This window comes from Petaurus breviceps, unplaced genomic scaffold (assembly GCF_028583685.1).
Source record: "Petaurus breviceps papuanus isolate PSGF00001 unplaced genomic scaffold, PetGlider_PUasm1.0 90925, whole genome shotgun sequence".
In the NCBI taxonomy this organism is placed as follows: Eukaryota; Metazoa; Chordata; class Mammalia; order Diprotodontia; family Petauridae; genus Petaurus; species Petaurus breviceps.
Genome location: NW_027187380.1, coordinates 9,230,559 through 9,256,434, shown reverse-complemented (window position 1 = coordinate 9,256,434; position 25,876 = coordinate 9,230,559). Strand labels below are relative to the sequence as shown.

The window sequence follows — 25,876 nt, the reverse complement described above, 5'->3', positions numbered from 1 at the left end:
ATCTATCTATCTATCTATCTATCTATCTATCTATCTATCTATCTATCTATCTATCTATCTATCTATCTATCTATCTATCCCCTTCAACTATCCTAATACTGAAAAAAGTCTCATGATTACAAATATAATCTTTCCATGTAGGAATGTAAACCGATCAACTTTAATAAATTCCTTATGATTTCTCTTTCCTGTTTACCTTTTTATGCTTCTCTTGATTCTTGTATTTGAAAGTCAAATTTTCTGTTCGGCTCTGGTCTTTTCATCAAGAATGCTTGAAAGTTCTCTATTTCACTGAATGACCATATTTTCCCCTAAAGTATTATACTCAGTTTGTTTTGCTGGGTAGGTGATTCTTGGTTTTAATCATAGCTCCTTTGACCTCTAGAACATCGTATTTCAAGCACTTTGATACCTTAATGTAGAAGCTATGACATCTTGGTGTTATTCTGATTATGTTTCCCCAATACTCGAAGTGTTTCTTCCTAACTGCTTGTAACATTTCCTCCTTAACCTGGGAGCTCTGGAATTTGACTCTAATGTCCCTAGGAGTTTTCTTTTTGGGATATTTTTCAAGAGGCTGTTGGTGTATTCTTCCAATTTCTATTTTACCCTCTGGTTCTAGAATATCAGGCAGTTTTCCTTGATAATTTCTTGAAAGATGATGTCTAGGATCTTTTTTTAAAATAATGGCTTTCAAGTAGTTCAATAATTTTAAAATTATCTCTCCTGGATCTATTTTTCATGTCAGTTGTTTTTCCAATGAGATATTTTACACTGCCTTCTATTTTTTCATTCTTTTAGATCTGTTTCATAATATATTGATTTCTCATAAAGTCATTACATTCCATTTGTTTCATTCTAATTTTGAAATAATTATTTTCTTCAGTGAGCTTTTGGACTTCTTTTTCCATCTGGCCAATTCTTATTTTTAAAGCATTCTTCTCCTCATTGGCTTTTTGAACCTCTTTTACCATTTGAGTTAGTCTATTTTTTAAAGTGCTATTTTCTTCAGCAATTTTTTGGGTCTCCTTTAGCAAGACTCATTTTGCATGATTTTCTTGCATCATTCTCATTTCTCTTCCCAATTTTTCCTCTATTTTTCTTACTTGATTTTCAAAACTCTTTTTGAGCTCCTCCAAGGCCAGCAACCAATTCATATTTTTCTTTTTTTTGGTGGGCAATTGGGATTAAGTGACTTGCCCAACGTCACATGGCTAGTTTTTGTGTTGAGTGTCTGAGGCCAGATTTAAACTCAGGTCCTCTTGACTCCAGGGCCAGTGCTCTATTCACTGTGCTACTTAACCACCCCAATTCATATTTTTCTTGGAGACTTTTCATGCAGGAGTTTTGACTTTGCTGTCTTCTTCTGGTTCTATATTTTGATCTTCTTTATCACCAAAGAATGATTCTGTAGTCTGATTTCTCTTCCTATGTTTGCTCATTTTGCCAGCCAATTACTTGACTTTTGAGCTCTTTGTCAACTCTGGTTCCAGAGTGGAGAGTGCTGTGCCCCCAATTTCTGGGGTTTTGCACAGCTATTGTCAGAGCTACTTCTAGGCACCTGTCTCAGAACTGTGAGGAGGATTCCCTCTCCACAGCTACCACAAACTCTGCCACGCCAGTGCTCCTCCTTCACCCTAGAACTGCTACCCAAGACTATGACCCAGATCCAAGCTGGGCAAAGCAAGAGAATCCTGCCTCATTGCCAGCAAAGAGATTCCTGTAATTACCCTCTGATTAGCTGCTTGGTCCCCCCACCGTCTGTGGGTCTGGAGTTCTGGAAGTAGCTGTTCTGCTGCGGCTGCTATTGCCACCACCTCTGCTGCCCTGGGGGCAAGGGCCGGACGTTGCTCTTCTCTTACCTAGGTCCAACAGAGTTTTGTCCTTGACCTTTTACCTTCTCTTTTGGCATTTGTTGGCTGAGAATTCTGGAAACCACCACAGCTGCCAGTGATTCAGTGCCATGAGCTATGCTCTGGCATGGCCCACACGGACTGAGCTCCACTCCTAGCCTGGTGTGATAGACACTTCCCTTTTGGCCCGCCAGGCTGATTTCAGTTGGAGATGTATTTCACTCTGTCATTTTGTGGGTTCTATAGCTCTAAAATTTGTTTAGTCATTTTTTTTACAGGTATTAGAGGTAGTTGGAACATGGGTTCAAGCAAGTTTCTGCTTTTACTCTGCCATCTTGGCTCCACCCTCCTTATATATGATTTTATCAGGCTAAGGGGCTACCAGTACCAATGCAGCATCCATATGAACTCAACTGATAATATGTCAAGAAAGATTTCTTGAACAAATAACTGAATAAATTAAATTTGTTTATTGAAACGGAGGAATTTGTAATAGAAATTCGGGATTAGGTTACTGTCATCAGAAATTACCAAAGGATGATCCTTAAGAAGCCTACACATACTGACTGATATAAACTACATAATGAAGTAGTAGAAAGTGCAACATATACAAGATGCAAAGATTTAGCCTCTACCTGATTATAAGACAGACACTAACAAGTGGCCAAAATTATGTAACATGTGCTTGCTAGCTTTTATTAAGCAAAAGATTATATATCCTTCTTTAAAAATGTAAACTTATATATAATATATAAATATAATATATATATCACATAAATATATATTTGAGAATCCAGTAAATAAACTATAGGAACCTCAGCATCATAACAGACAGAACTGTTGTCTATAACTGCCCAGGCACAACACTGAGCCATAACAATTTAAGAGTGGTTTCATAGATGTTACCATACAAAAATACTAATAATTTTTTAATCACCTGGAACAAAAAGCTATCAAAATTTCTTGACCTAGCAGAAGAATTTAAAACGAGGTGAGAAGAGCATGAGGCATGGTCATCCCTGTCATCTCATCTGTTACTGGAGTTGTTCTAAAGATGTTTTCAGTGAGTATATGGAAGCTAAGTTTACAAAGCCAAACTTTTATCTGATTTTAAAAAGCAGCTATTTTATTCATCTGCAAGTCAGCAGAGCATAAAAATTTAAGGATAGATAGCAAGACAGTGAGGAGCAGCTGGGTGGCACCATGGTGCACAGAGCACCGGGTCAGGAATCAGGAAGACTCTTCTTCCTGAGTTCAAATATGACTTCAGATACTTACTAACTGTGTGACCCTGGGCAAGTCAACTAAAACTGTTTGCCTCAGTTTCTTCATTTGCAAAATGAGCTAGAGAAGGAAATGACCAACCACTCTAATATCTTTGACAAGAAAACCTTAAATGGGGCTACAAAGATTGGGACACAAGTGAAACAACTGAACAAAACTTGAGACCTACTTCCTTCTCCATCCCTACCAATGTTGCTGCTACGTCCATATCTCTCCATCTTCCTATCCCTCCAGGTGTGTTCATGGCTTTCTGTCCCCCATCTAGGCATTTCAGGATATCTACATTGAGTAACAGAAGGTGATCTGGATGATCAAGATCTTGGGTATTTCGCCATTCCCCCAATGGATAAGTAGTCTATGTATATGAACAAATTCTACAGAAGCCCACAGGAATTGTAAAATACTGACAATCATTGAAAATAATGAGGGAAAAGTAAAACAAAACAATTTTTTGGTTTTACCTACAAATTTGGGGAAAACGTGATAAAAGATAGAAATAGTTAATAATTAAGAGGCAATTTTAAAAAGGCATATTAATAAACTGTTGAAAGAACTATGAATTTGTCCAATCATTCTAATAAGCAATTTAGAATTATAAAAGAGACTAAAATGTCCATACCCTTTGACTCACAAATAATAGTATATCCTAAGGAGGTTAAAGGAAGAAAGGTTCCCTATGCATCAAAACATTTATTGCAGCCTTTTTGTAGTAGCTAAAGATTGGAAACAAAGTAGATGACAAATGATTGGGGAACGGCCAAACAAACTGGGGGTACATGAATGTAACTGAATACCAAAAAGCCTACAAAAATGCAAATGGAAAGAGAAATGGGGAAGCATTTGTTAATTACCTACTAGGTTCCAGTTACTGGGTTAAGTACTTTACAAATATAATCTCATCTGATCCTCATAACAACCCTGGTGTTATTATTATCTTTATTTTACAGGAGAGGAAACTGAGTCAGATAGAAGTTAAATGACTTGCTGAGGGTCACATAGCTGGTAGGTGTCTGAGGCAGGATTTGAACTCAGGTTTTCCTGACTAAGCATTCTACCCATACTGCTCCATTTAACTCTGCCTATGCACCTTAGCAGAGGTCACTGTAAATTTTTAGATCTCAAATTGAACTCTATGTAGTTATAATAAGCAAGTCTGTCTTAGAAGAAGACATGAGAAAATGGACCTCCCTCCTTTCACTGGAGTGTTAGGGGATTATGGGTTTGGAACAAAGCATACACTGTTAGACTCAGCTGATGCATTGGATAATTTTGCTGAACTGCTTTCTTTGTTCTCTTTGTATATTTTGTTACTAGTCTCCTGGGCAGAGAAGAGGGGAGAGATATATTTAGAAATGAAATTGATATAAAAATAAAAGGTTATCAACAAAAGTGTAATTCTCAGAGGAATAAAAGCAGTTTGAAGCCATTAGCCTTACATTTCATTATGTAATTGAATTTACTCTGTCCCCTCCCATCATGGGATAGGCATCAATAATAATAGCTAGCATATATATATATAGCACTTACTATGAACTAGGCACTGTACTAAGCACTTTACAATTATTATCTCATTTGATGCTCCCAAAAGCCCTGGGAACCAGGCACTATTTTGATCCCTACTTTATAGATAACTGATGCAAACAAGTTAAATCATGTATCCAGGGTCACAGAGTTGAACTCAAGTCTTCCTGATTCTAGGCCCAATGCTCTTTCCACTGTGCAACCTGGCTGTCTCACTTTTTTTTTTTTAAAAAGAATGTTTTTATTTTATTTTTTTTCTTAATTACATGTAAAAACAATTCTTAACATTTATTTTTTATTAATTTTTGATTTCCAAATTCCTTTCTTCCCTCTTGGAGAAGGCAAACTCTTTGATATAGATTATACATGCACAGCCATGCAAAACATATTTCCATATTAGCCATGTTGCAAAAGAATACACAGACCCCCCCCCAAAGGAAGAAAGATAAAAAGAAAAAGAACCTATGAAAAATAACGTTCAAAAAAGTATTCTTCGATTTGCATTCAGACTCCATCAGTTCTTTCTTTGGAGTTAGACAGCATTTTTCATCATTAAGTCCTTCGGAATTGTCTTGTATCTGCCTCACTTCTAAGAACACAATTCAACTCAATTAATTACAACCTAAAAGCAACAATCACAGGGATAAATAACTCTGATTATTTGTGCAATGAGTAGACTATGCGGGTTAAACAAAGTAGCTTGTGCCCCACTGAGACTTGAGTAAAGCCGAAGTTTAGAAGGGGTAAAAACAAAGACAATGAAATCTAAAAGGAAAACCTTTTTTAGCTATAAAAGATTATACAACCTAAAATTTGTCAAAGGCTTGAATAGTTGAACTGTATATAAAAAGGTCAACTAGACAAGGAACTCCTCCCTCAGGCACAGGCCACTTCTATTCTTTGGTCTCCAGGTAGATACCATCCACTCATCTAAATAAGAACCTGCAGGAATTGGGAAGTGTAACTTGGGCAATTATAAGTAAAAGTGAAATCCTCACTTAGGGAAGCCACCTCAGAACCAAGCAGGATGTTAAACAGGAGAACATAACCCACCTCTTGCCTGGTGGTAACAAACCTCAGAACCAAGACTCTAAAGGAGTCCAAGATGAGAGACTTCTGTTGATTCTGAGTTATAGGTTGCTGTCCAACTGAAAAAAACAAGGTGACATTCCAGCTAAAGAACACCGGTAGCAACTAATAGAGCCGCGAAAGATCAAACCCAGAGAGTCTAACAGATTGGCCCAAATAGTGGAGAATCTGTTCCTATAAAAAGCCCAGCCTATTCCAACAGCAGCAGCCCAGTGGCAGAGTGATTTATGTGGTACCATTGGGTAATAATTTCTCAGAGGTCAGGCAACCTGTTGGCTTCGCCTACCAGCAGCTTCGTCTCACAGTTGAGCAACTTCTTGAATCAGCCTAGCGGTAGACATCTGTTCATCTGGGACCTGATGCCTGGCAAGCAGAGAACCCAGCTGGACACTGGAGCAAGCTGTCCATTATTAATTGCCTACCCTGCAGTGAACTTTATGTAAGTTCTCCAGAGAAAGGACACCGAGTATCTACTCTTCCAGAGTTATGAGTTAGCTTGGCCACATGTGTTCTCTACACCTGTGCCTAATTACCATTGTACTCTGTGTGTTTTTGTGGGAGAGTACACCTCAGCTGTTATTTTTTTTAAGAGAAATGCTTTGCAACTACTGATCTTGCTATGTCTTTTTTGTTGTTTATTGCTTAGCTGTGTCTAATTCTTTGTGAGTCTGTTTGGGGTTTTCTTGGCAAAAATGCTGAAGTGGCTTGCTATTTCCTTTTCAGCTCATTTTACAGAAGAGGAAACTGAGGCAAACAAGGTGAAGTGACTTGCCTAGGGTCACACAGCAGTGGCTGCGGCCAGATTTGAACTCTGGTCCTCTTGATTGCAGGGCCAACACTCTCCCCTGACCCACCTAGCTGCCCCATGCCATTTGAGTAAATTTTTTTTAAAGCAATCAGGGTTAAGTAACTTGCGGTTACAGGGCCAGTTATTTCTGGCTGTGGTGCTAAGTATCTGAGCCTGGATTCGATCCCCAGGTCCTTCCTTCACTGGGGCCGGTGCTCTTACTCCCTCAGCCACCTGGCTGCCCCTAAGCAATTGGGGTTAAGTAACTTGCTCAAGGTTATACGGCCAGGTGTTTCTGGGTGGATGCTAAGTGTCTGAGCCCAGATGCAATCCCCAGGTCATCCCAACACTGGAGCCAGTGCTCTTACTCGCTGTGCAACCTGACCACCCCTTGAGTAAATGTTTTTTTTTCTAAAATGCTGACTGAGACTAACTGGTTGACTATTAAGAGAAAGACAGTAGCCCACAGAAAACCCCTAGAACTATGAGAATAATAGTATTAGGCACCTCTCTTGTCAGTATGGGCTGGGGGTTACAGTAAGCCCAGAGAGAGTATTACACAGAGATTAGTTCATGAAAAGATCCAAAATCACAGGCAGAAAAATGGTCATTTTCTGTAGACCAAAGCTCATAAAACAGAAATCATGGAGAGATTCTTTTTTAAAGACATCAGAATAATCTTCTAGATCAAGAATGATTTGGTGGTTTTATATAATCTAAAAGAGCAAATTTTTATTTTCAACTATGTTCTTGAAAATGCTATAGCTGCTTTTGTGATTTATATAGTATAATTTATTTCTTTCATTGGAAGGAAGATATAATGTTTAAAAAAAAAAGAGAAACTATCACATGTATCTGTTAATATTGATCACGTACCAGTCTGTCTGTCTTTGTGACCCCATTTGGGGTTTTCTTGGAAAAGATACTGGGGGTGGGGAGTGGCTAAGTGGCAAAGTGAATAGAGCACTGGCCCTAGAGTCAGGAGGACCTGAGTTCAAATCTGGCCTTAGACACTTAACACAAAAGTATACATGTGACCTTTGGCAAATCACTTAACCCGAATTGCCCTACCTTCTCCCCTCCAAAAAAGAAAAAAGATACTGGAGTGCTTTGCCATTTCCTTCTCCAGTTCATTTTATAGATAAGGAAACCGAGGCAAACAGGTTTAAGTAACTTGCCCAGAGTCACAGAACTAGCAAATATCTGAGACCAGATTTGAATTTAGGAAGATGAGTCTTCCTCATTGCAGACCTGGAACTCTATCCATTGTCTCACCCAGCTGCCATACACACCAATCGATTAAACAATCAAGAAGCATTTTTCAAGCACCTAATGTATGCCAGGCACTGTGGACTGGATATACAAATACAAAAAATGAAATAATTTCTATTCTTGATGAAATTACATTCTAATGGGAGACTCAAATACATACAAAATAAATATAAAGAGAATAAATTTAAATAAATGTAAATTACTTAAATTCAGGTTTTAGGGAGGGAGGGCACTAAGAATTGGAGAGATAAGTGAAGCTATTTTATGAAGGTGGGACTTAAGCTCATATTGAAGGAGAAGCTTTCAAAGAGGCAACAAAGAGGAGGAAGTGCCTAAGCACCAGGAGTGATCAGTACAAATGCATGGAGAAAGGAGATGGAGAAGGGAGATGAAGTGCTTTGTGCAAAGAAAGGAGAAAAAGGTCAGTTTGTCCAGATCAGAGTCCTGAGAAGGGGAGTAATGTAGAGTGTGTGAGGTTGGAAAGAGAGGTTGGAACTTAAGTGTGAAATGTTTTAAAAATTAAATAGAAGAGTTTATATTTTGTTCCAGAGGCAGTGAAATATTATTCATGCCTTTTAGATACCAGAAAAAACAAGACACAATACTATGACTTAGTGACAGCTTGTCCCTCCAAAGAAAGACTAATTAAAACTCACAAATACATGTGTTAGTAGTGGCATACACTACTGAGTGTAGTACATTTCATTTCATTAGGGTGTACATATCCAGGAAATTTTATTTAATTTTTAAAAAGGTGAACATTTACTAGATACTCAATCATAAAGAATATTATTTTTATTCATCAAACAAAACAAACCAAAACTCAACTCAATTTTTAAATGATAAATTATGCTTTAAGATACAATTTTTTTTTTAAAGCAATCAGGGTTAAGTAACTTGCTCAAGGTTACACGGCCAGTTATTTCTGGGTGTGGTGCTGAGTATCTGAGCCCAGATTTGATCCCCAGGTCATCCCGACACTGGAGCCGGTGCTCTTACTCGCTGTGCTACCTGGCCACCCCTAAGATACAATTTTTTAAAATGAGATGCAAATACCTATTTTTATTTTGAGACATCACACTGTGCTTGGGCACACCCAGTAAAGCCCTATGTGTATAACAATACACAGCAATATTAGAGTCCTAGTTTATCATGCCTATCTATCCTTGCAATCCCTGTTTCCAAGAACTCTTGGTTGAAGAGATATAGTACCTTAAAAAAAAAAAGAGAGAGGAGATTGGAGGAGAGGATATTCAGTGAGATCGCTATTTTGGGGTGGTGGGTAGGGGAAAAACGGGGAGAAAATGTGTAACTCAAAATGTGGCAGAAATGAATGCTGTAAACCAGAAGTTAATAAAGCATTTGATTTAAAAAAAAAAAAAAAAGACAGGTCTGATGCTAGCTGTTTTGAAAACTAAACTAAGTTTATATTTAACTAAAATAAGTTACATAAAAATTATTTCTTTCTCCTTACAAAGCTTGATTAAAAAGAAAAAGAAAAGTCACCAGCAACAGCTGATCTTTTTTTCCCTATAATATCCTGGGTCATCAGGCACTGATATAAACCAAAAGGCAGAAGGGAAAGTGGCTTTCTGGTTAATGAAAATGATCCACAGGAATATCTAATTAAATTACTGCTCTAAAAAGATGCCTTTCAGCACAAGGTGAAGCAAGCAATATATTTTATATGCACTGCTTTAAGATTTGTGACACAACATCTGAAGATTTAATGACACTAAAAGTAGATACTGTAAAATGGCTAATCTCCCAAACAATTAGCAAGCATTCAGTAAACACCTATTATGTGTCAGGCACTCTCCTGAGAATACAAAGACAAAAAAAATTCCTTGCTCACAAGGATATTTCATGAATTTGAGGGAAGTAGACATATAAAAACAAACCAGGCACTGTGCTAAGCACTTTACAAATATTATTTCATTTAATCCTCATAAGTAAGTAGATGCTATTATTAACCTCATTTTACAGCTGAGGAATCTGAGGCAGGTGGAGGTTAACTGACTTGTCCAAGGTCTCACAAATTAGTAAGTGTCTGAGGCTGAATTTGAACTCAGGTCTTCCTGACTCCAAGCCTACTGCTTTATTTGCTGCCATACCACCTGGCTGCCCATTAATAAATCATGAATTTATTAAACACCTACCATTGTACTAGGCACTAGAGATACAGAAACAAAAATGCAATAGTTTCTACTCTTGAGAAGCTTATATTCTATTGGAAGACACAGCATGTACATACATGTTAAATATAAGAAACATTAGAAGCTGACACAAGGTTACCTTGAATGGGGAGCCATTAGCAACTGAGGGATAAGGGAAGCCTTCTTCCAGAAGATGACACTGGAGCTGAGCCTTGAAAGAAAGCAGGGATGGCAAAAAGCAGATATGAAGAGAAAAAACATTCTAGGTGCAAGGGATGGATGGTATAAAGACATGGAATTGGGAGAGGGCACCTCACATACAAGGAATATCAAGTACGCCACCATGGCTGAATGATAGGGGAGAGGAATAATGTGAAAATAAATGGAAAATGTAGAAAGCAGTCACTTTGTGAAGAGCTTTAGATACCAAACAGAAGAGTTTATACCTGGTCCTGGAGGAAACAGGGGGTTGACATAAGAAAATCACTTTGAGAGAGAAGTAGAAAATAGAGTGGAATGGATAAACTGGACCTTGAGGAAGGAATTCCAACCAGCAGGCAATTTCAATTATCTAGGCAAGAAATGGGGGCAGCGAGGTGGAACAGTGGATAAAGTGTTAGGCTTGGAATCAGGAAGACATAAGTTAAAATCCAACTTCAGAAACTTCCTAGCCGTGTGGCCTTGTGCAAGTCACTTAACCTCTGTTTGCCACTGGAGAAGGAAATAGCAAACTACTCCACTATCTGCCAAAGTAAACCCCATGGAAACATGTCCATGGGATCATGAAAAGCTGGACATTTTTGAACAACAATAACAACAAACAAGATATGATGAGGACCTGAACTAGGGTTATGGCAGTATGAGTGGAGAGAAAGAGATAGATGTAAGATACAGATATAGAAACAACTAGATCTGGTCATTTATGAAAATGTTTGTTTAGAGAGTGTGAGGAGTCAGAATAATGCCAAGACTGCAAACCTGAGTGACCAGGAGAATGGTGGTGCACACAATAGTCACAGAAAAGTTTGGAAGAGAGGAGGGTTTGGGGGGAATGACTTCTGTTTTGACCATGAGATCTCTGACAGGAGATCACTGAAAACTTTGTATAGTTTCAGATGATTGATGAGGTTATAAATCATCCTGCAGAAGACTAAGAAGAGAATGAGAGGAGAGGAAGTACTGGGACTAAGTATACATGTTTTTTTCAGAGTTTAGCTGAGAAAGGAAGGGGAGAATATAGTATGAAAACCAGTCAGATTTTTTTAAAGGACGGGAGACACTTGGACATGTTTGTATCCAGCAAAGAAGAAACTAATAAAAAGGGAGAGACTGAAGATTAGAGAGAAAATAGATGATACTTTTGCTGAGGAAGACAGGAGAGAATGGAAAGGCCTAATGTTGAATTTAGAGCTTAAGCTGGGTTTTGAAAAACATCTGAAGATTCAAAGAGATGGAGGTTAGGAGGGAGTATATTCCAAGCATGGAGGACAGTCTGTGTAAAGACACAGATATAAATCAGGAAAATCAATGAAGAATGTTCAAATCAAAAGATCAATCTGTAAAAGCATCTGCCCACTCAAACCACCATCTGGGATATTTATTTTAAAAAGAACATCTGTAGCATACTTCCTGATATTTTTGTAAGCCTTTAAAGCATGGGGATTGACTGAGTTCAGCATTTCCATTCTGCATAATCAGTTCTAATTGCTTTCAAATCTCTGTTTATTCCTTCTTGTCTTCCAGTCTGTATTTTCTTTCTAACTGTCATATATTCATTCTGTCTTTCCTCTAGTCCACTTAATATCTACTTTGGCTCTATTTTTTTTTCATGTGTTCCATATACATGTTTATAAACCTTTGGTTGCAATTGTTGTTTAGTCATATCCTTGTGACCCCATGGACCACAGCATGCCAGGCCCTCCACTACCCTCCACCACCTCCCTAAGTCTGTCTAAGGTCATGTTTATTGTCTCTGTGACACTATCTATCTGTCTCATCCTCTGTTATATCCATTTCCTTTTGCCTTCAATCTCTCCCAGTAATAGGGTCTTTTCTAATGAGTCTTGTCTTCTCATGTGGTCCAAAATATTTAAGCTTCAGCTTCAGTATTTGTTCTTCCAGTGGACAGTCTGAATTAATTTAAGCATTGACTGATTTGATCTCCTTGTTATCTAAGGGACTCTCAAAAGTTTTCTCTAGCACCACAATTCAAAAGCACCAATTCTGTGGTACTCAGCTTTGCTTATAGTCCAACTCTCATTGTCATACATTGCTACTAGAAAAACCATAGCTTTGACTATACGGACCTTTGTCTGCAAGATGGTGTCTCTGCTTTTTAGTATACTCTCCAGATTTGCGATAGCTTTTCATCCAAGGAGCATTTTTAAATTTTATGCCTGCAGTTACCATCTGCAGTCATCTCCGAGCTCAAGAATATAAAATCCGACACTGCTTCCATTTCTTCTCCCTTTATTTGCAGGAAATGAAGAGAGCAGATGCCAAAATCTTAGTTAAGTTTCAAGCCAGCTTTTACACACCTCTCTTTCACTCTTAAAAAGACTTCTTAGCCTGAAGTCCGACTAAATCTCTGTTCTCTCAGTGTTTGGCATAGATTTTATGCAAGCTCAATTTGGAGGGTGATCATTCTACATTTGGCAAGTGCATATGGTTCCTTCAAGGCTTATGAGAACTTTGATGTCGAGCGGGATGCTATAAATACTGAGGCAGCCATCAAGACCAAAGGGGTGGATGAAATTACCATCATCAACATTTTGACAAACTGCAGCAATGAACAGAGGCAGGACATTGCCTTTGCTTATCAAAGAAGGACCAAAAAGGAACTTGCACCAGCAATGAAATCTGCCTTATTTGGCCACCTGGTGACAGTGATTTGGGGCCTTTTGAAGACACCTGCTCAGTATGATGCTTCAGAGCATAAAGCCTCCATGAAGGGCCTGGCTACTGAAGAAGATTCCTTCATTGAGATCATCCGCTCATAGCCAAACCAGGAGCTCTATGAAATTAACAAAGTCTACAGAGAAATGTACAAGATGGAGTTGGTAAAGGACATCATTTCAGACATATCTGATGACTTCCACAAATTGATGACTGCCCTGGTAAAGTGCAAACAGGCAGAGGATGGCTCTGTGATTATGAGCTAATTGATCAAGATGCTCAGAAACTCTGGGATACAGGAGTGAAAAGGAAGGGAACCAATGTCTCTTGTGTACCACCTCCAAAAAGTATTTGCAACGTACAAGAGCCTTATGACATGCTGGAGAGTATCAAAAAAGACGTCCAAGGAGATCTCGAAAACACCTTCCTCAACTTGGTTCAGTGCATTCAGAACAAACCCTCGTACTTTGCTAACCGACTTTATGATTCCATGAAGGGCAAGAGGACCTGTGACAAGGTTCTGATCAGGATCCTGGTCTCCCATAGTGAGGAGGACATGTTGAAAATTAGATCTGAATTCAAGAAGAAGTATGGAAAATCCCTGTATTACTTCATCCAGCAGGACACAAAAGGATACTACCAGAAGGCACTCCTGTATCTGTGTGTAGGAGATGACTAAATTCCATGTGGAAAGAAATGCCCAAAGCAGTTGTAATACCAGAAACAATGCTTTCTGCTCTTCCCCCTTGTAATTAAAAAAAAAAATCAATTTGTGGTAACTTGCAACTAATAGTCATTCATATGAGTCCTTATTAGGGTGATGTTATTTGCTTTCTTATATTTTTTAGTCATGTATGCATTGCTTCTTTCCTCAAGTTTTCTCCTTAGCCAAAGGAATGAATAAGCCAAAGGAATGAACATGCCAAAGGAATGGAAGCGAAATCTTTGATGTGAAACACTTGGCTTCTTGTGTCCTGTGTTGTCAAAAGACAAATAAACCGAATTTTTACTAAAAAAAAAAAAAGACTTAATTCTTCTTTACTTTCTGTCATCAGAGAGGCATTATCTTTATTGATATTTCTCCCAGTAACCTTAATTCTGGCTTTTAATTCATTCAGGCTGGCTTTTCACATGATATACACTGAATATAAGTTAAATTAATAAGTTGACAATATAGAGTCTTGTCATTCTCTTTTTCCAGTCTTAAACCAATCAGTTGTTCCATGTTCAGTTCTAACTATTCTTGGCCCACACACAGGCTTCTCAGGAGACAAGTAAAATGATGTAGGGATTTCCATCTCTTTAAGGACTTGCCACAATTTTTTTCTGACTCATAGTCAAAAGCTTTACTGTAGTCAATGAAGCAGAAGTAGATATTGTTCTAGAACTCCCTTGCTTTCTCCATAATCTAGTGAATATTGGCAATTTGGTCTCTAGCTCCTCTGCCTCTTCAAAAACCAGCCTGTACTACCAGCAATTCTCCTTTGTCTGAAGACTAGCTGGCAGAATTTTCAGCATAACCTTGCTGGCATGTGAAATGAATACAACTTTTTGATAGTTTGAATATTCTTTGGTATTGTCTTTCTCTAGGATTGGGAGGTACTGATCTTTTACAATTCAGTGGCCACTGTCAAGTATTCCAAATTTGCTGGAACACTTTAACTGCATCATCTTTTGGGATTTTAAATAGCTCAACTCCACTAGCCTTACCGTTAGTAGTGCTTTCTAATGCCCACTTCACTTCATTTTCCAGGATGTCTGGCTCTAGATCCACACCATCAGGAATGCAATTCTAGCCTCATGTACTTTTACCTCTGTCTACTGTGTCCACAATACATATATGCAAAGAAAACTAAGGAAAGCAGTAGTAAACAAACAGGTTTTAAAATGGTATTTATAGGTGTCAGACAACCTATGTAACACACTAATTAGAAGTGGAAAAGTTAATAGCAGGAGAAAAATTTGTATTCCTAGACATTTTAGACATAAAGGTGGCTTTTGTTAATTTTTGTTAATTTTCTTAGCATAGAAAGGATTGGGAAATAAAATGATAGCAATGAAGTGAGCTAAAGATATTTTAAAGTCTAACCTAGACTAAGCTAAGTAGAAGAGTAAAAACATTAGTAACTCCTTTATTTGGTCTACTATGTACAATATTTTATTTGCTTTTTAAAAAAATGATTATGGTCACTTGTATCATACAGAAAATAAAACCTTGATACAATATATGGAAATTGAACTTTTACCTGAAAAGGCATAGTGAGAAGAGAATGGCCTCTGTCAAATACTTTACATAAAAAGAGGAATACAAATAGTTATGAACATGGCTAAATTATTTGCCTCTCAACTGTCTTCCATTCTTGACTTTAAAGTACATTCTAATTTTGTGGTTGTCACCTTAAATAATGTTTTAATAACATGATTGATATTTTTCAGGAGATTTAAATAGTCATTCATTAAAAAGAAGCACCTCAAAGTCCTCTAGAAATGTTAGGGATGGGTAAAAACTTGTGTACTCTTAGAAGATTGTTTTGGCTAGTACTTTCTAGCCTAACAAGATATGAAGAAGCATCCTCTAAGCCTGCCTCTTGGGCCTTTCTATTAAAGTCTAAAGGAATGACTTCTGGAATTAAACTTCTGGAATTAGAATCAAAGTCAAAAAGGACCTTGGAGACCATCTAGCCCAACTTTCCCCAAGGGAAACATTGCTCTTGCAATAGTGCTGAACATATGACCTATGCCCATGCCACATATGAAACAAAGATTCACAGAAATTTTGGGTTGGGAGGAGCCTTATAAATCATTTAGTTCAGACTCTTTTCAGCAATGCAGGGTTATAAAATAGTCAACCCCAAAAGACTCATGATGGAGAGAGATGTCTACATCCAGAGAAAGAACTAGAAAGAACTGAGTTTGAATCCAGATTGAAGCAAACTACCTGATCTTTTTCTTGTTTGGTTTTGTTTCCTCTTTCCCATTGTTCATTCCATCTGATACAATCCTTCTTTATAACCTGACTAATTTTTAATGTGAAAGTATTTGCAGATCCTATACTTGATTGTATGCCATCATGGGGGGGGGAAGGGAAGGAGGGAGAAAAAAATTCGAAACTCAAGGAATTGTGGACAAATTGTAAACAAAAAACAACAACTTGTAAACAAAAAGTAAACAAACAAATTAATAAAGACCCCCCAAAAAAACCCCACAACCCTCCCCCCCAAATAAATCATCTAATTCTTCTTCCAGGAAACTGAGGAATAATTCAGTTAGATGAAAGACTACAAAGCAATTATAATTATCAAGATGAACCCCAAAGAAGAGATGAGAAAATATAGTTCCCTCCCTTCTTTGCAGAGGTATGGGGGCTGGGGGACCAGGGGAGGAATATTGCATATACTGTTAGGTTTGGTTGATGTATTGGTTAATTTTCCTGAACTGTTTTTTTGTCCTCTTTTTAATATTTTAAGGTACAAGGGATGGTTCTCTAGGTAGTGGGGGGGGAGGGAGAAGGGGAAGTATATTTGGAAATCAAGGTGATATAAAAACAAAAGATACCATTAAAAATTTAAAAGTCACAATCCAGTTAGAATAAGAATATAAAATGTAGTTAATACAAAATACACTAAGCATTTATGTTTAATGTTTCTATAATAATTCAAAAGATATTTCAGAATCTTAAAGTACCTTAGGGTCATTACTGTGAACATCAGTTATCATTGTACAATATTATAAATCTCAAGGGTACACAAGTTTGGGCTAACTTCTGTATTGACTGATGTATATCCTGATAACTGTTTTCTTGAAAAAAAAAAGTCCTAGAGATTTACTCAGCTTGTTTACATTGTCATTTACCCGTTTCTCACAAAAATATAGATTGTATCCCACCTAGTCCCACAAAAAATCTGGTTATTTGAAGTTTCTGGTTGTCTGAAGTGAGAATAAATCATAATGATGCACGTTAGTCAAGTCAACAACCATTTATTAAGTACCTATTTTGTTCCGGGCACAATATTAAATGCTGGAAATTCAAAGAAAGGAAAAAAAAATAGTTCCTCCTCCTCCTCCTCTCATATTCAAACAGCTATGTGAAAACGGTTAAGCACAGGATAAAGTAAAGATACTCTCAGAGGGAAGGCACTGGGATTAAGGGGAACTAGTAAAGGCTTCTTGGAGAAGGTAGGAGATAGTAATCCTTGATGACAGAAGATTAAAATCCTCAGATGCACTTATAGAGTCAGATCTGAATCTTGGCTATGAGCCAGCAGAGAATGCCTAACTTCTCTAGGCTTCATTTTTCTTCCAAGACAAAAACCGAAAAAAGTATATATAATCAACTGAATTCCTCAACTAAATCTGTTCCATGAAGTCTTGCCCCAGACACTTATTTGCTATATGACCCTGGGCAAGTCACTTAACCTCTCTCAGACTCAGCTTTCTAATTTGTAAAATAGGTATAGAAAAACCACCTACCTCACAGTCTTGTTGTGAGGATCAGATGAGACAGTGGTATCAAACTCAAATAGAAACACAGCCCTGATTGACTTAAACCACAAATTAACATTACTTATGTTTTACTGTATTTCTATTTATTGTGTTGAGCATTTCCCAATTATATTTTAATCTGGTTCAGACCTAACTCTGGAATTTTTATGGTGGGCTGCTTATGGCCTACAAGTTTGACACTTTTGATATATTACATAAATGCTAACTATTGTTATTATCTGTCCAGATGAACTAATTACTTTGTCTAGTTGTTTTGTCTTATTCACATTACTCTGAATCAAACTCATTTTGGCTTATGTTATATTTCTTCCATTAGGCTTCAAGCTCCTTGATAGTCGGGATATAACACTGTTTTTCACCTTTGTTTGCACACTACATGAAGAAGGCACGTAACAATCATTGTCCTGTAGTTTACCTACATAATGCTGTTATTTGCTGCATAGCTTTTAACGACTCAAATAAATTCTTCTTGAATTTCTAGCATAAAAGTAGTTTGATTTTAATGATCATTCACACTACAATTAGAAATTTCGAGTTCCAGCACTTTCAGATTGTATTAAAAATTATTTTCACTTAGTGGTCATATTCCAGGTCCTACTCAGTTTTAACTTACATCCATGATGGTTCCATTCACACCCTTATATAGATGAACCCATAGGAATAAATGTAGATGTAAGGACACAAACCAGATAAACATTACATTTCCATTCTCTAAACCTAAAGACTTCCTTCCTTCAAGTTAAACATAGGCAGGAAGGAGTTAGGTGTGCATAACACAGATAAGACTAAAATAAGATAAAATATCTACTCCACTAAGTTAATTGTGATAGGAGAAATTTCCTATGAATACATGTGGAATGTGGAAGCATTTCCAACTGGAAAACCTGAGAAAAACCTGGCAGCAACCCAGTAGCTTTCATTGTAGATCTGGCTCCATTTGTGGGATACACTCTATAGTTTTTTTGCTCTCACACATGGAGCAGACAATCTAATAATTGGCCCATCAACCTTAATTTACCTCTTTGTCAGTTTCATATAACTACAAATAATGGTCATATAGTAAACTACGATCATTACATTAAAACAAAAACTGGTATAATGTGATATAAAGGAAAAATTTCATCAAAAGTGAAGAAATTCTACTGTTGGTTTTGTTTTTATAATTAAATAAAAAGAAAACAAGTACTTCATTTCTATAATGACCACTATTATTTTTTTCCAAAACATAAAGCACCAAGCATTTTTTTTTAGCACTTACAATTGTTTCAAACAAGAGAAGTAGCAAGAAATAATAACTGGTTTTATTTTGGTTCAATTCCAATAAAACAATAATAACTGGTATTTATGTGTAGTTCTTTTAAAGTTTGCAAAGCACTTCACATACTTATTTCATATGAACCTCACAAAAAGCTTGTGTGGTAATACTTACAGGTATACCTAAATTTTATTGATGAGAAACCTGAGGTTTAGAGAGTTTAAGTCACAAGACTAATAAGTGTCAGATAAAAGATCTGAACCTAGGTCTTCTGGCCTCCAAATCTGGTACTCTGTTCAATACACCATGAAGTGAAAAAGTAATACTAATTGCAGATTAATATAAATAACTATGTGGTCTAGATTTTTATAATAATTCAACATTGACATTCCCTTATATATAATAAATTATGGCTATAGATTCCACCTTGGAGTACCTTAAGGATATCAAAAGATCAGATAATGGGAGGTTTGGATTCTGTTTATTTTGGCATGTAAATCAACATGCCTTACTTAAACTGAACTCTTTATCTTCCTCTTCCCCTCTTCTTAACTTCCCTATTGCTTTTGAGGATTCCACCATCCTTCCAGTCACCTAACCTCAAAAAACAGGCATCATTCTAGATTCTTTACTCTCACTGCCCTATCCAATCAGCTGTCAAGTCTGTCATTGACATCTTCCTAACATCTTTTGTATATGCCCCCGTCGTCTCTGTGACACTGCCTTTCCCAGTCCTCCTTAAACTTATCCCAGTGTATTCCGTCAATTTATCTTATATATGTCTTTTTTGTATAGAGTTGTCTACAAGTTGTCTCCCCTACACAGACTGAGCTCCCTAAGACCTGATGTTACTGCTGCTGTTCTTTGCATCCCCAAAACTTAGCAGTGCCTGACACATAGTATGTGCTTAATAAATGTTAGGTGATTATAACAGATTTTCTCTGTCTATATTCTCTAAATTCTAAGTTGATTCTTTTCCTGGCATTCAGAGAAGGCACACAGCAAAGTTGTTATTAATGAACTGGTAGTGCTTACAAATTTTTACTATTTTCATCTTTGGTTTCATTTTTAGCATCAACAAACTATAGAGGTTATGAGATAGGAAAAGAGAAATTCTCTGTTGCCCAAATAGTATGAACACTGTGAAGATCTCAAAAGATAGACTATTTCACCCCTCTTCCCACCCCCAATCCACTATAGAAACATTTGTTCTCTTTTGGAAATAGAAAAGTCAATTTCTAAAATGGGGTGATTAATTTAAAAGGGAGTGATTACCTTTAAGGATGGGAGCTTGAGGCACTTGGGAACTACCACAAGAGATAAGAAAAATCATGGATTGGTTTCTGAAACATAAAATCAAATTCTTCTCTTATGACAAACCTAGCCCCTTTTTTCTTCCCATTATTTTCTTCTATCTGGCTCCACAGATGAATTATTTTAATAATCAAAATGAACCACTGGGATCTTACCATAGGTCACATACTTTCTAGATCATTTTACTAAAACTGACTCTTTTGTAATTAAGAATGCAGTCACCATACATAACTCTGGCTTATCAACAAACCTGCAAGACCAAAAGAAAAATTTTCAAAAGAGAAACAAAATACCTAAAAGTAAGCTTACATCCCTTCTGGAATGGAACATCCTTGACATAGCTGTGTAGACTGGTTGCATAGTAGAAAAGTGGTTGCCAGACAACTTATCCAAGTTTAGAAGAATCTAAGCATTGATAATGAGTCTGAACCACAGTTTGGCTCCTGTATATGAAAGATTTCAGTCAACTCCCACATCTGTTCAGAGACTATTCATAAGACGATGTATCTCTAAAAATCAGAGACCAAACAGAATAAGATACCAATTCAAAGAGCTATAACAATTTTGCTCTATTTGATTACTATTGGTAATATTTCTGAACTCCTCTATAACAGTACAGAAATCTAGTAGGTTTCAAGTATGAAGGACCACACTTAAAACTTCTACATCAAGAATATATGACTTTTTAAGTCATACTTTCAGCACTTTTCTATAAAAGGTAATTCCCTTAAGTAACTCTCAACACCAAAACATCTCTGAAATGGTCTGTGTAATAAAATTCACATAATTCCCTTGAAAACGGCCTTTAAAAACTTTTCAACACTTATTTTTATGATTAAGATGGGAGCAAAAACCCAAACCAAAAACAAAAACAGAGAAAGATGCCTGCCATCTAGCAAGGAAAAAATATGTAATACACTGGGAGAGAATTTAATGATTTTTGTATGTGTGGTATGAATGTGAAATATTGCTCTGCTGAACTGGCCCGATCCAATCCTCCCTCTTTCAAAGAAGACACTTTACATGCATGCTTACCAGGGCAGTATTCATCAACGTCCAGTTTCTGTGCTGAAGTGAGTGTTGGTGAGCCAAGATCAGATTCTGGGATTCGTGGGCTCTCAACAAACTTTGCCTTCCTCAGAGGGGCTAAGATGAAAAATAGAGAGAGAGAAAGAAAGAGAAAGAGGAAAGGAAAATATAAAGAAAGAAAGAGAGAAACAGAAGAAAGAAACACAGAGGAAAAAAGAAGGGAAGAAAGAGAGAAACATAGAGGGGTCATGAGTAAGGGGAACAGCAGGCAACAGATGGAAGCACTTAACTGAACGACACTGTCAGACTCAGATCAAGTTACCCTACTTTTTTTTGTGCCAGAAAAAAAATTATCTGCATTCTTTACAGAGGAGATGGGTCTTGTAAAAAAAAAAAAATCATTGAAAAATGGAAAACTTTCCTTCTAAGTGTTCAAAAAGAACAAACAGAAGTGTCTTTTGATTGTCTGCCAGTTATCTTAAGTAATTTTTTTTTGCCCTTTCTCAAATAAAATGCAGTCTTATCTTGCATTTCTTAGCCATTAAAGACCAGCAAATTTAGGAAAGTACAGAACTGAGCTTTAAGATTTTCTTTATGGAAGCTATGAAATAAAAAGGCTTTATTTGGACAGAAAGACATAAAATGTTATTAATTCACGCTAATATCAGCAGGATTTAATATAAATTGTCAAACTGAACTGACTTTGCTTATCAAAGAAATCAGTTCTCATGGATCAGTCCTGTAAGCCCAGAAGACTAAAAAATGAGAGTATGAAACCAAAATTATTTTTGGACTGATACCATATAAGCTAATATAGTCATGTTAATTTTACATTAGCTGCTAGAGAAATGTGACTTAAAAATTTCAGCCATGAATAAAATGGATTTTGTGATGTGTGTTAGGAAGGTATGAAACATATTAACCATAAATACGAAGCTTTTACAAAGGAAATCTCGTCTAACCCCACCCCAAACAAAAACAAACAAACCAAAAAAACCCACTCAATCCTGTCATGAAAAAATAGTTTGTCCAAATATTTTTAAAAATTTTTTTGTGTTTTAGATTTTTGCCCATGCCAAGAAATGTGATAGATCCAAGAGTCTTTAAATATGTAATAATTTTTTATCATCTTAAATAACAGTGGCTTATATAAATTTATATAGCACTTTAAAGTTATATTACTTGTTCGTATAATTTACTTCATTTGATTCTCAAAACAACATTGACAAGTTGATAGCAAAAGGCTAAAATCCTAATTTTTACAGAAAACAAAATTGTCTCGAAGTTAAATGACTTGTCCAAGGTCATACAGATAAGTGGAAGGGCTGGAATTCAAACCCTGCAATTCCAACTACAAATCTAGTCCTTTTAGTGATAGTATGCCTTTCTTCACTCATTCACTCATTCATTCATTCAAAATACATTATTTTTTAAATTGTCATTATTATTATGCCTACTATGTACTTGTATATAACTGACAAGTGAGATAGTCCCTTGTCCTCAAGGAGTTTATGTTCTATTGGGGGGAAATGCACATACACAAACACACACACACACTCACAGATAAATAAATACAAAACTTACAAAACAGAAATACAAAGTGACTGGGATAGGAGGTTGACCAACAACTAGTGAAAGCAGGAAAAGCCTCTAGAAAGGGGAGTCACTTGAGCTGACACTTAAGGGGAATTCTAAAAGGGAGGAAAGACAATGGAGAACATTCTATGAACCAGGGACAACCTGAGCAAAGTCAAGGAAGAGACAGATGAAAATATCATGCAAATAGTGTAGTTTGACTGGCATGCAGAGTAAGTGAGGAAGTTAAGTGATTCCTAAAAAGATAAGACTGATGGAGCTAGACAGAGAGGGGATTTGGCTTAGGGAGGGAATGACATACACATTAAATAGGGTATCTCATCCTACAGGAGAGTAGAGGGGAAGGGTAAGAGAGTGGGGATAATGGAAGGGAGGGCTGGCTGGAGGGGAGGGAAGTTGGAAGCACCCACTTTTGAAAAGGGAGAGGATCAAAGCAGAGAACAGAACAAGTGGGGCGTGGGATAGGATAGAGGGAAATATAGTCAGTCTTTCACAATATATCCACTGTGGAAATGTTTTGCATAGCTACACATGTACAACCTATATTGAATTGCTTATCTTCCTAGTGAGGGTGAGTGATGAGTGAGAAAGGGAAAGAATCTGGAATCCAAAGTTTTAAAATCAAATGTTTAAAAAATAATATATATATACATATTATTATTATTTTACATATAACTGGGAAATGAGATATACAGGCACTGGGGCATAGAGATCCACCATGCCCTACTGGAAAGTTGGAGGGAGAATGGGGGAAGATATGGGAAAGAGCAGATTGGGGGAGGGGTTATTCAGTGGGAATGCTGTTTTGGGATGGTGGGTAGGGAAAATTGGGGAGAAAATTTGTAACTCAAAATCTTGTGGAAATGAATGATATAAACTAAAAAATAAAAAAAAGAGAAAAAAACAACAAAAAAAGAAAAAAAACTACTTCTTTGTAACAAAGGAGGGTTTCATTGGTGGTGCTGAACCATTGGAAAATGACAATAATATCTTTTTTAAAAAAATAAAACACTTAAGAAGAAAAAATATTATGTGTTATAGAAGGACATGGAAAGACAGAAAAAAATTATTTGGAAACTAAATAATCTAATCCTAATGAGTCGTTCAAATGACAAATCATAGAAATAATCAATAATTTCATCAAATAATGAGACAACATGCCAAAATTTATGGGAAGCAGCCAAAGCAGTTCTTAGGGGAAATTTTATATCTCTAAATGCTTACAAGAATAAAATCGAAAAAAGAACAGATGAATGAATTGGACATGCAACTATAAAAGCTAGAAAAAGAACAAATTAAAAATTCCCAATTAAATACCAAATTAGAAATTCTGAAAATCAAAAGAGAGATTAATAAAACTGAAAGTAAGAAACTATTGAACTAATAAAACTAAGAGCTGGTTTTATGAAAAAAAAAAACAGCAATAAAATAAATAACCCTTTTGTTAATTTTATAAAAAAAAAAAAAAAGAAGAAAAGCAAATTACCAGTGTCACAAGGGTGGATGAAAAGAGTAAAGTCACCACCACTGAAGAGGAAATTAAAACAATAATTAGGAGCTATTTTGCCCAACTGTATGCCAATAAATCTGACAATCTAAGTGAAATGGATGAATATTTAAAATATAAATTGCCTAGATTAACAGAAGAGGAAATAAAATACTTAGAACCATTTTAGAAACAGAAATTGAATAAGTCATCAATGAACTCCCTAAGAAAAAATCTTTAGGGCCAGATGGATTTACCAAGTGAATAGCAAACCTGTAAAGTATGATCAGTTCCAATACTATACAAACTATCTGGAAAAATATACAAAGAAGGAGTCCTATAAAATTCCTTTTATACAAATGTGTTGCTGATACCTAAACCAGGAAGAGCCCAAAACAAGGAAAATAATAGATTAATTTCCCTAATGAATATAGTTGGAAAAAATTTAAATAAAATATTAGCAAAGAGATCACAGCAATTTATCACAAGGATCATACAGTATGACCAGGTGGGATTTACACTAGGAATGCAGGACTGATTCAATATTAGGAAAACTATTAGCATAACTAACCATATCAATGACAAAATTAATAGAAATCATATGATTATCTTGACAGATGCAGAAAAAGCTTTCAACAAAATACAGCACCCATTCCTATTAAAAACACTAGAAAGCATAGAAAAAATGGGAGTTTTCCTTAAAATGGTAACAGTATCTATCTAAAACCATCAATAGGCATTATATGTAATGGGGATAAGCTAGATATTTCATAAACTTTTGTTGAATTGAACTGACTTGAATGAGAGTAATGACAGGGTCATATATTTATTGTCATCATAGAACACTGTGTTTTGCTTACCACACAAGAGGAATTTCAGTATTTGTTGAATTGCAATGATGTGAATAAACATAATGGCTATGTAACACTTTTTTACATCTTCCACACAGAGTGCCTTTAATATAGCAGGAACTCAATAACACTGAATTGAAAATCTGTAACTAGAACAAGAATCCTACAATAGCAACATTTTCCTTTTTATGCACCTTAGAGTGTTTTATTCCAGGATTATGAAAATTTTTCTATCTATGTATATATGTAATATTTATGATGTTACAAAAAAAAGGGTTTTTTAAAACTTTTTTTTTTTTTGCCTTTTGGAGGGCAACTGGGGTTAAGTGACTTGCCCAAGGTCACACGGCTAGTTTTCTGTGTGTTAAGTGTCTGAGGCTGGATTTGAACGCAGGTCCTCCTGACTCCAGGGTCAGTGTTCTATTCACTATGCCACCTAGCCACCCCTTACAAAAAAAAGTTTTAACAACACTATATCACTTTGATGCATTTCAATTCAACAAATATTTATCAAATATTTACCTGTTGAATTCACTATGACATGGGCTCTGAAGTAGAAAACACAATAGAGTATAATCCCAGGAATATGAGATTCTATCCTTAACTCTTCTATTAACTGTTGAGTGTCTTAGCACAAGTTACTCACATCTCCAGTTGTCTTTCAGACATCTAAGATTCAACATGACCAAAATGGAACTTATTTTTTTCACCAAACCGTCCTTATCTCTTATCTTCCCTATTACTGGAGAGGGCAATGTCATCCTTCTAGTTCCTCAGGCTTGGCTTGCAAACTAGATGTCATCCTGAATTCCTCACTAACTTTCAAATAACCCCCTGCCCCATATCCAAGCTGCTGCCAAAGCTTGTCAATTTTACCTTTGCAACAATTCCCAAAAATGCTCCCTTCTCTCCTTTGCTACTGCTAGCATTTGGTATAGGCTCTCATCACCTCATGGTTGGACTACTGCAAAAGGCTATTGGTGAG

At 36.4% G+C, this 25,876-nt stretch overlaps 2 protein-coding genes across 7 annotated transcripts in view; one reads left to right on the top strand and one right to left on the bottom strand.

Annotated features, from left to right (window-relative positions):
* TANC2 (tetratricopeptide repeat, ankyrin repeat and coiled-coil containing 2) overlaps positions 1-25,876 on the bottom strand; it is a 576,061-nt gene that overhangs the window by 251,889 nt on the left and 298,296 nt on the right. For all 6 annotated transcript variants that reach the window (XM_069076240.1, XM_069076241.1, XM_069076243.1 and 3 more), the window contains one exon: positions 20,965-21,075. In XM_069076240.1, the coding sequence (XP_068932341.1) occupies positions 20,965-21,075 (111 nt within the window). The remainder of the gene's footprint in view (positions 1-20,964; positions 21,076-25,876) is intronic.
* Positions 2,863-13,587, top strand: LOC138152726 (annexin A2-like). Its single transcript, XM_069076834.1, has 3 exons — positions 2,863-2,916; positions 12,530-12,953; positions 13,085-13,587. Exons 1-3 carry the CDS (start codon positions 2,863-2,865, stop codon positions 13,534-13,536), a joined length of 930 nt encoding a protein of 309 aa, XP_068932935.1. The 3' UTR covers positions 13,537-13,587.

Bases quoted from the DNA above. Each gene is read 5' to 3' on its own strand.
- LOC138152726 (XM_069076834.1), top strand. From the start codon at position 2,863: ATGGTCATCCCTGTCATCTCATCTGTTACTGGAGTTGTTCTAAAGATG. The intron at 2,917-12,529 runs GTGAGTATATGG...AAGACTTCTTAG, and splicing joins TTGTTCTAAAGATGTTTTCA to CCTGAAGTCCGACTAAATCT. The intron at 12,954-13,084 runs GCTCATAGCCAA...GCCCTGGTAAAG, and splicing joins TTCCTTCATTGAGATCATCC to TGCAAACAGGCAGAGGATGG.